This window comes from Ictalurus furcatus, chromosome 3 (assembly GCF_023375685.1).
Source record: "Ictalurus furcatus strain D&B chromosome 3, Billie_1.0, whole genome shotgun sequence".
Classification (NCBI taxonomy): domain Eukaryota; kingdom Metazoa; phylum Chordata; class Actinopteri; order Siluriformes; family Ictaluridae; genus Ictalurus; species Ictalurus furcatus.
In genome coordinates this window covers 6,162,320-6,173,711 of record NC_071257.1, presented here as the reverse complement: position 1 = coordinate 6,173,711, position 11,392 = coordinate 6,162,320, and the positions used below count along the sequence as shown (strand labels likewise).

At 42.7% G+C, this 11,392-nt stretch overlaps 1 protein-coding gene across 1 annotated transcript; it reads left to right on the top strand.

Moving 5' to 3' along the window:
* Positions 1 to 557: 557 nt before the first annotated feature.
* On the top strand, positions 558 to 1,623 carry LOC128604820 (ATP-dependent RNA helicase vasa-like). Its single transcript, XM_053619902.1, has one exon. The coding sequence runs from the start codon at positions 676 to 678 to the stop codon at positions 1,147 to 1,149; it is 474 nt and encodes a 157-aa protein (XP_053475877.1). The 5' UTR covers positions 558 to 675; the 3' UTR covers positions 1,150 to 1,623.
* The last annotated feature ends 9,769 nt before the right edge of the window (positions 1,624 to 11,392 follow it).

The window sequence follows — 11,392 nt, the reverse complement described above, 5'->3', positions numbered from 1 at the left end:
AAGCCTCGAGGAGAGTTACTCCACATTTAAAGCAATCAGGATTATTTTCTGGCTTTGCTTTGTGTCATCGGTGTACTAAGAGAAGCAGAGTGTTTTCTTTATGGTGCAAAAACTAGGTGGCGATGAAATAATACATTTACTATTCGAATACATTTGAATGTTAATGAGTCTGTGGTCATGTCACATAAACCGTCACAGCTACGTCTCAGTTCACTGAAATGAATGTATTGGCACCCTTGGCTTGATTTGAGCTGTGTTTATTGATCTTTTTCTTTTCTAATTATTTAAGGAGGAAGATTATGTGGAGGAATTGATTGTGTTAATGAATTTAGATTGGTCAGATTTATTTATTTATGTTGACTCATTTTTAAACAGAGTTTAATTTTATTTGACTGATACTCGGATTATTATAATCTTTAATAAACATGCCAAATAAAAGCCATGTTGTATAAGTAGCATTATTTGCATGTTAATTAGATTTATACAATAAAATCAGTGTGTATAAATTGTTTTTCTTTTTCAGCAGACAGAAGATAGGAGGTGGCTTTTTTTATTCCTGAGTTACAATACTTTTACAAACTAGAGTTGTTATTGTTGTTGTTTAGTGTTTGTTTGTTTCTTGTTTGTTGTTGTTTAGCAAAGAGTAATATAAATCACCTGGGCCGCCAGCTGAAGATGAACCAGCACTGCCTGGAGATGGCCTTCCACTTCTACAAGATGGCGCTGTGGAAACACCTGACCCGAGGCAGAGAGTCGGCCCACGTCATCGCCGCCTGCTTCTACTTGGTGTGTAGGATTGAGAGAACGCCCCGTATCCTTCAGGGGAGGAGCAACAGAAGGAGAGGAATAGGGAGAGACAGGGTCAGGAGAGGAAGAGGTGGGGTCGGAAGAGGAAGAGGTGGGTTCAGGAGAGGAAGAGGTGGGGTCCAGAGAGGAAGAGGCGGGGTCAGGAGAGGAAGAGGAAATGGTGGGGTCGGAAGAGGAAGAGTTGGGGAGCAGGAGAGGAAGAGGTGTGGTCAGGAGAGGAAGAGGAAATGGTGGGGTCAGGAGAGGAAGAGGTGGGGTCAGGAGAGGAAGAGGAAATGGTGGGGACAGGAGAGGAAATGGTGGGGTCAGGAGAGGAAGAGGCGAGACAGGGTCAGACCATAAATATAGGTGGTGAGTATATGGAAAAATAACTGGATGGTTAGATTGATTGAGAGATAGAAAGAAAAGAAAGGAAGGAATCAAAGAAAGAGAAAAAGGAATGATTCAGTGAAATAATGACTCCAACTGAGAAATTAATGAATAAATAGATAAACAATTTAAAGAAACAGAACGAAAACAGAAAGGGGGAAAAGAATGAAAATTGGAGAAAGATAGAAAGATAGGAACAATGATAAACGCATTCAGACATTGCTTATTTGGAAACTCCTGTGTGCGTGTGTGTGCGTGTGTGTGTGTGTGTGCAGTGTTTGTAGCTGGGGGTTCCCAGTCTGAGTGTTAAATATAGCTCAGTAGCTCCTTTGGTTCTAATTAGAGGCAGCGAGTCGCAGAAGCTCAGCAGCTTACGGCTTTCTGAATGATACATTCTGCCTTTGAAGTGAAATGACTTGATCGTTAAAGGAGGACTTCAGCGAAATATTAAACACACGACCCGAATGAAGTTGATCAGCCTGCAGATGTTTTGTGTCTTGACATTTTTTATTTTGAAATGGAGTTACGAAGCTAACGTGGCTATGGATACCGCTTACAGATACCGGTTTAGCGTTGTGCAAACTGCAGTGCGAGAATAAAGATTCGAACTCCACACACCAAACTGCAATCAATGCAAATTGATCGTAACCAAACAAATGTGAATTTCACACACTAATACACTATTATACACACCTGGATGAGCCTCATGAGTGTAAGTGTGTGTTTAAAGATCTTCTTATAGTGTAAGGTCTTATCTATCTATATATACTTTATACTGTATATATCCCATAATAGTCAGTCGTTTCAGCATCATTCTCTCAGGTGTGGATTATCTGTCTGTTACCACGGTGACTAATCCCTTAATGGTCTTTGTTATTAATCCATTACCGCCTGGTTGCACAGGTGTGCCCGTCTCCGTGGCGAAGGTTGCCCTGGGTGTTTGGTTGTATGACATTCGCTGTTGCTTTCGTTAATTAAATCAAGAAAACCCTGAATGTGTGATTTATACCTCCTACGTCATCATTAATTCATAAAACACGTTTTTTCACATTAATCAACAGACCAAATTTTTCATCTCAGACCAAACAGTATTTGATAGGTTTCTGAATTTTGGGATTTTCAGTTTCGGCAAGTGCTGGTTGGAAAACTCCGGCTGATGAACCATATCAGCTACCCAAGTCTCCATTTCAAAACCTCGCAGTGCATTATGGGTAATAAAGACAGTTCCTTGACCAATCAGAATAACAATGTAGTAACAACTGTCTACTGTTATTTAATAAAAAATCTAAATGTCATTAGAATTGATTATAAAAATGGCTGACATTTTGTCTGAAACTGTAATTAAACATCGAATGAGTACGGAATGCAATATTTTATCCTCATAAATCAGGAACGATTTGACAGGGTGTGTTTTTTGAGGCCCGATTCTTTAACAGAGCTGTGTCAGACATGCTGCTGGATCTTAGCGATCTTCTGCAGGTGAGTTTAATACCCCTTATCAGCCTGTATTTCCTGTGAAAATGACTTTGATAAATGGTGTGTGTGTGCGTGTTGTGTCCATATTGTGCAGATGAGCTGCGATTAAAGGGATTAATACCGTGTCACATACATCTGCATTTCAGACAGAGTGATAGTGCAGGATATTGATGTTGGCCTCAGGGTGTGTGTGTGTGTGTGTGTGTGTGTGTGTGTTAGTTAAATTACATTTGAATTTGAATGAATTTGTGTCACATTAACAAAAGATCATCATTCAATCATGAACGCTAACTTTTCAGATTCATTTGTATTGATTCACCTACAGGAATGTTTTCTTCTCACTGATATTTAGCTGGATTTATAAGTTTCTTAGCCGGCGTCCATCTTCTAAACGCCCAGCAGAACACTATTCTAGATATAGAAAGAAGAAATTTCTGACTTTAATAATCGTGTGTTGAAAATTTGTGAATTTCAACCTGCTATTTCAACCTGCGTCAGATGACATGAAGATTAACAAGTGTGTTGTGATGGCCTTACATCAGGTCTGTATTCTAATGCAGTGGTTTTCAAAGTGGGGGCTGGGGCCGCCGGGGGGCCTCAACAATTTGGTGTGAAAAATAATTAAATACATGATTTTCTCTTTCTCACTCTCAGACAACCACACACACACACACACACACACACATACATGCGATCAGTTCCTAATGTAATGTAATGTAAAGATGTAATTATTAATAATAAAAAAAAGGTGGATATATTCAGAAGTCCGTATTTTTAATGTGTTTTAAAGACATCTTGCAAAAGGGGGGCCTCGGTCAAATGTTAATGCCATTTGGGGGGCCTTGCACTGAAAAAGTTTGGGAACCTCTGTTCTAATGAATACAGTCTAATGAATTTGTCCTACCGTACCAAACCATTTTGTTTACTACCTTAGTAAACTATTTTGTGCTACTTTTGTCTGTTTTTTCTTCTCCAGCATAAAATTATCGCTACCATATATTGACAGTGTAAACGATCTTGTCAGAAATACTTGCAACATAAAATAAATATTTATTGTTTTAGCATATTTGTAGGCATTTGATAGGCAACCTTATTATTAAAAATATATACATGAAGATGGGTGTGCTTGTGGGCTTGTGCGCATGCACAGAAACTGTAAGCTTTTTGGTACTGGTTTTATTCATGATTGGGTTTTTTTTGTTTGTTTGTTTGTTTGTTGTTTTTAATCATACGTATGAGGGTAAACAGTTCCCGATAAATTTGCTCCATCTAGTTTAATTCCTGTCCGAAAAAGTAAACCGGACGTTGTGTATAGACTTACGAGTGTCACACAGCGACAGTTAGCACGGTCGGCTAATTAAGCCTTGGCTATTCGCCCGCGTGCTGCGTTGTCTTTGCTTGACAACCATGTTCACGCGCTATAAGCTGCACGCGCACGCCACTTGTTTCTGTTTCAAATTTGAATCTAACGGTCACTGAGAGGAAAAATAATTAAACAACAGAAACACAGACAAAATGGCCTTATTATAACTTTTATCTTCGGAAGGTTTAGCACAGAAAAAATTAGTGCTGTTTTCATCTAGATATTTTCACACTGCGATATAAATTAAATCACGTAAATATTAAGACGTGGATGTAAATCACATCACTGGTGTTTAATTTAAAATGAACGGTCGCTCAGCGAAGGCACATGCTCAGTGTCACGATACAAGGATGGGTTCAGAAGCAATTGCAGATAAGTAATGTTTATTAAATAAACAAACGACAAAACAAAGACACTAAAACAACTTGACATGATACTGTGGCATAACTGAACATAAACTAACAAGGTCAAGAAACATGGTAACATCAAACACAGAAGTCTAAGACAAATGAAAGACAGGGAAAAAGTGCAGACAATGGCTATATATACAAGTGTGCTCATCAACAGAAACATGAATCAGGTGCAGGTGGTCATGTGACATGTGGTGCAGTGCAGTGGCTGATGGGAACTGGAGTCCAGAGTTTCCTGATACATGACACTCAGTGAAGGTGTCACAATGTCACTAGATTTCTCTTGGACATTCAAGTATGGATTCCCCTTTTAAATAAATAAAAAGCTTAATTTAAATAGTATTTAGTTAGAAATAGAGTGAAATTCATTGCGACAACCACATTAAGTGAAAGAATTTGTGTGGCGGGATCTGTCATGGTATACATGTTTCTACACACGCACACACACACGCACATACACACACACACAGATCTATAAATTCCTTTCTTTTCTGGCCTGAGGAAGAGTTTTCCCTGTGGGGTCAGGAGTGTGTATGGAAACCCTCCCACGTTTACAAAGGTCATGACCTCTAACTCCTCCTCGAAGGAGTTCCCTTTAATAGGCCCAGATGGAGGGGAGTGTGTGTGTAGGTGTGTGTGAGGAGGTTAGAGTACTTTAGGAAAATAAAACAATATTAAGTACTTAAAATCAATATTGGGACTGAATCTGTGGTCTGGAGAAGAAACCTGTGTTTTCCTTGTTCCCCTCACTGTGATAACACATTCTGGCCTCATCCTGACTCTTCTCCTCTATAGGTCAATGTGTATGTTCTGGGAAGAACCTTTCTGGTGTTGGCCAGAGAACTCTGTATCAACACTCCAGCCATAGGTAAACCTTTCATACATCTGTGGATAATATAACACACACACACACATGTCTGATGCATCATATGGACCAAAAAAGTCAGGTGTGTGGAATGCAGTGTTCAAAGCAGTACAATCCAACATCACTGTTCGCCGACCGATTTTTCTGTGCGATACTAATAAAGAAAAGTCAAATGAGTTTAAATTAAGACATAGATAATAATTTTAAAGAAATAAATATGATTGAAGAGCATTCCTTTTGAAAATGTTGGAAGTCTTTTTTTTCTGGAATTAAACCTTCTTAGACACTTAGTAATACTCTGTGAGACGGACCAGTCCAAATCCTCACATGTAGAAGACTATTTTGGGAATCTGTCCCACCATCCATCGTTGTTCCGTATCTCACCCAGACATCCTAGTGTCCTAGTTATGGAATTAGTCGTTCTCTAATCCAGGTCATCTCTAAGATAGCCTCTGAAATGGACTGATCCAAATCCTCATGTGTAGAAGAAAACTTGAGGAATTTGCTCCCCTTGTTTCTGTCCCAGTGTCGACAGTCCAGAGACCGTAATGACTCGTACCTCTCGGTGTCCTATTTCATAACGTCCTAGTTATGTAATCCTCAAATCCAGGTGCATAACAGACCGGTCCAAGTCCTCACGTGTAGAAGACGAGTTCTGGAATCTGCACTGCCTCCACCCCTGTCCCATTGGTGCTGTTTGACGAGCTCTGGAACTGGAAGGTGACTGTTTCGCAGCGGACCTCCGTCATGCCGTTTTGTCCGAAGTAGCTAAGCTTGGTTCCGATGCACACAGGACGAAGGCCTTCGGGACTCTGTGGAGCAGGTAACCATGGAAACCCCTCGACCTATTGACGCCGACCTTTTTACGGAGGCGTCAGGTGGCAAAGAGTGCTGATACAAACATGTAGTGCTAACTACAACCTGATACGTGATCATCACCCTGATGTGTAAATGATACACATAATATCGTTATACAAACTTTCACTGTGTTTGACTGACACAGAGGCCACGCCTATTTCACCGGGACTGACTGGTAAATGGCGCACTTATATAGCACTTTTATCCAAAGTGCTTTACACTGTCTCATTCACCCATTCACACACACGCTCACACACCAATGGTAGCAGAACTGCCATGCAAGGTGCTAACTTGCCATTGGGAGCAACTTGGGGTTCAGTGTCTTGCCCAAGGACACTTCGGCATGTGAAGTCATGTGGGCCAGGAATCGAACAAACAACCCTACGATTAGTGGACAACCCGCTCTACCAACTGAGCCACAGCCACCCTGACTGACACAGAGGCCACGCCTCCTTCAGCTTCCAGCTGCGTCCCATGCTTGGGTAGTTCAATTTAAATAATATTCAGTTATTGCTGCTTTCCTAATGTACAGCGGTCTCTACAAGCTAGCAGCCAATCAGAGCAAGCCAGGAGCCTGGAAACAGCTGTGATTAGTTAATTGTGGCAAGCAAAAAATAGTGGGCGTGGCTTTCCACGCATTTAAAAATGACCAGCGCAGTTGAAAGTGCTGCACAGTAAGATTAGTACGACTCGGACAGAATGCTGGTTAAACAAATCCATCGCCGTAGTTTTTATTTAGGTTAGGCAGTGCAGATTGTTAAATATTTTCTTATTGTAAAATATTTATCTCTACTATTCTTAGTTCATATAGAGCCGTTCTATATGCTCTGCACAGTGGAGACTTAACGGAAATTTTAAAGCACAATTTTTTGGTCTCCTTAAGAGAGGAAAGCCTGCCTTTGCATAAAAATTGTATAAAGACTGCTGATGATTTTTGTCTCAGTCTCTTTAGAAGTGTGTGTGTTTGTGTGTGTGTGAGAGATCGGTTGGTTGCTCGTCTTGTTGCTCGTCACAATACTTATCAGGATAGCAGTTGATAGATCCTTTTTTTTTAATTGTAGGGAGGTTGACGTGGGCAAATACGAGAGAAGTTTCATATGTACACTCGTAGACTTCCATGAAAAATGATTTTTTTCAAGCTTTGGGGGGACATGGTGATGGAAAAATACAGATGGGAGGAAAATTTATATTTCAATGCTTTTGTGTTCCCTCGAGAAGCTTTGCGTTATCACTCGCAGTAACAATACGCAGTGGCGCGGCTGAACGGAGAAAATGTCAGCGATGACACCGACGCTGCGTTTCATTCTCTGATGATCTGCTCTGCTGATTTCCAATAAACTAATGAACAGGAGCTGCTTAACGATGCTGCTTTTCATTATTAGGAACTTTAAAAAAAAAAACATTTTCATCCCCTCTTTTGTGAAAAATATTTTAAAGCGGCAGTTCATTGTTTTGAAAGTGCTGGTCTTGCTATGTTTCCGAGCAGCTGAACACTCGGAGGAAAGCGCTATCTGCGCTCTTCCACATACATCAGCTTAAAGACACTCACAAGACAGAGTATGCCCCTCCCACTTCGAGAGCATGGCCAGTTTTACTGGGTTTTGGCATGTTCGGATTTGTACTTGTGATCTCCTGGTAACTGGGGAGTGCTTTTCTGTTGTGCCACTTTTTTGTTTTGCTAACAAATAATGCTACTTTTCTAACCCGTTTGCAGACAACGCCGTGTCTGTGACGTCGTCCCTCGGCGTGCGCGATCTGGACGTCGAGGGCGAGGACGAAGACCTGCATGCGGCGGTGTCTTACCTGAACAAAGACCTGTCCGGTGTCAGCGACAGAGAGGAGCGACGGGAAGCGACAGAGGAAGAGCGAGACTCTCCAATCAAGCGTCCGTCTCTGGAAGCTCTGCTCGAGCCGCTGCCCACCGCCGCCAGCGTCGGACTGTCCGACGCCATCCAAAAGTGCATAGGAGAGGAGAAGGAGACAGAGAATGGTGAGGAGCGATGTCTCGGCGTTCACGCTTCACACTCAGTTCAAATTATTTTAGTGTGACATCACCGTAGACTTGTTATATGATATAACATATAATGATATAACTTGTTATGTCATATAACACATTACATAAAGTTAAAAAAAACCCCAGCCAATCAGTAATTAAAGTATACAATAACATAAAGCTGATTGGATGTTACGGCGCTTACGAACGTAGCTCATGAACTCATGCTTTCAAATGTAAGCTAAATGAAGACCAAAGCTAGCAATTTAGCTAGCAAACAGGTGTTAAGTTTTTATATACAGACAACGGAAAGGTACCAGCTTTAGTAGAACACAGCATGAGTTACCACGACTTCCCATCCAGCCTTTTAAACACCAAGCTCAGACATCTGCTCACAACCCAATCAATACATACAATTGACAATCAGTACACACAATGAATGTCATCCACTGTTCCACCCACTGTCTGTCTCTCCCCCGTCTGTCTCTCTCTTGGTCTGTCTCTCCCCCTGTCTGTCTCTCCCATATCTGTCTCGCTTTCTCCGTCTGTCTCTCCCCTCCTCATTCTCTCTCTCTCTCCCTCTCGCTCTCCCTCTGACTGTCTCTCTCTCTCTTTGATCCTCTGCCTCTCTCTCTCTCTCGCTCTCTCTCTCTCTGTCTCTCTCTCTGTCTGTCTCTGCCCCTTTCTGTCTCTCTCTCAGTCTGTCTCTCCCCCTGTCTGTCACTCCCATATCTGTCTCGCTTTCTCTATCTGTCTCTCTCCTCCTCACTGTCTCTCTCTCTCTGTCATTCTCTGTCTCTCTCTGTCTCTGTCTGTCTCTCCCCCTTTCTGGCTCTCTCTCTGTCTCTCTCTATGTCATTCTCTATCTGTCTCTCCACCTTTCTGTCTCTCTCTCGGTCTGTCTCTCCCCCTGTCTGTCGCTCCCATATCTGTCTCTCTCTCGGTCTGTCTCTCCCCCTTTCTGTCTCTCTCTCTATCTGTCTCTCTCTGTCTCTCTCTCTCTGTCTGTCTCTCCCCCTTTCTGTCTCTCTCTCGGTCTGTCTCTCCCCCTGTCTGTCGCTCCCATATCTGTCTCTCTCTCGGTCTGTCTCTCCCCTTCTGTCTGTCTCTCCCCCTTTCTGTCTCTCTCTATCTGTCTCTCTCTCTGTCTGTCTCTCCCCCTTTCTGTCTCTCTTTTGGTCTGTTTCTCTGTCTGTCGCTCCCATATCTGTCTCGCTTTCTCTATCTGTCTCTCTCCTCCTCACTGTCTCTCTCTATCTGTCTCTCCCCCTTTCTGTCTCTCTCTCTGTCTGTCTCTCCCCCTTTCTGTCTCGCTTTCTCTATCTGTCTCTCTCCTCCTCACTGTCTCTCTCTCTCTCTCGACAGATGAACAGAGGTTTACAAGGAGCATGATGGGGTCAGATCACTAATTACACACTCACCATCACACATACACTCCACATGCTTATTACAGACATTCACACACACACACACACACTCACACAAACACACTCTCATACATACACTCACACAGTGCTAAACTTACACTAAGCCACACACACACACACACACACACACACACACACACAGTGCTAAACTTACACTAAGCCACACACACAGTGCTAAACTTGCACTAAACCACACACACACTCACACACAGTGCTAAACTTGCACTAAACTTGCACTAAACCACACACACATAAACACCAAACATGAAAAGAGAGTGAGATAAGAGAGGATGATAGTAAAAGAGGAGAGAACAATCAGAGGGAGAGAGAGAGACGGAAGAAGGAACGAAAATGAACAATGTCACTGAGAGGGAAATAATCAAAAACAGAAAAAAGAGAGGGAAACAATGGAAAAGTAAGCAAAGGTGAGAGGAAAAAGTCAGAGAGAATAAAGAGAAAGAATAAAGAAAAAGTATAACTAGAAATAATGACAGGAAGCGAGGGAAAGAGAATGATGGAGACAGAATATCGGAGAGAGAGTGTAGGGTAATAGCCCGTGATGGGTGGAGCGGAGACACACAAGAGGTGGTTAAATGAAGTTTGCTTTTATTTTTTCCCTTCTTTCCTGGTGGTCAGAGGGTGTGTGTGCGTGTGTATGAGTGAGCGTGCGCGTGTTTGCGTGCGGGCTGCAGTTGCAGGATTCTTACAGGCCGCGCGCGTAGTCAGAGAGCGGAGGCCTTGTCTGGATCCGACTTGTCTGAAAAACCACACACACACGCGCGGGGCTGTCTCTTCCGCGCCAGCACGGTAGTCGGGGAAGGAGCGATATTAATACCTCATGCGCCGGCTGTCGGTCTGTTGCGACAGAGAGTAAGACGGGGAAAGAATAAAAAAAAACAATAAAATAAAAAATAGAGGGAAACTGAATGACCGATGGTAAGAAGGAAGGAATGAAAGAAAACAGAGGGAATGAGAGAGAGAGAGAGAGAGAGAGAGAGAGAGAGAGAGATGCCATCATCTCATTGCCTCTTGTTGCTGATCAAAAAGAGATGTGAGCACAAACAGGACAGTGTGACCATCTGTCCACACACACACACACACACACACACACACACACACAAAGCAGCTCTCCAGGCTTTCTGCATTCCGACTGAGCAGCTGTTTGACTTTAAATGGGACGAGAGACAAAGCAGGGTGTGGTCATGCTGGGGTGAAGTGAACTCTGAACTCTGGAGTGTGTGAGTGTGAGTGTTTGTGTGTGTGTGTGGGTGAGTGAGTGAGTGAGTGTGTGTGTGTGAGGAATCAGGTACTGTATAATAACACTGTTAAATTAAACCATCTCCATTGTGTCTTGTTTAAGAGGCACATTCTTCCTTTTTTATCATTATTGTTCTGTAAGAGAGAGAGAGAGAGTGTGTGTGTGTGTGTGTGTGTGTGTGTGTGAGTGAGTGTATTGTACAGCAGGAGGCTCTTCTTTCTCCCCCTCCAGGCTAAGCACTGTAGATGTGCAGCATATTGTAGAAACACTCGTCTATTCGTCCCTCCGGACTCGTCTTTCTCTCACTCACTCTTTCGCTGCTCGGGGCGGTGCAGAGGGCAGGAGCAGGTGTGTGTGTGGGCATGAGGGATTTCCCACAGGAGGTTGCAGGGTTCAGACAGAGTCGGCTGTTAACTCGCACCTCTGCTTGGTTCATATCTGAGAAAGTCACTCTGTGTGTGTGTGTGTGTGTGTGTGTGTGTGTGTGTGTGTGTTTTAAACACAGTGTCTGGATCAGTTTTAGCAAATTCTTCCTTTTGGGTTTGCAGGATTCCAGATTATTGTTG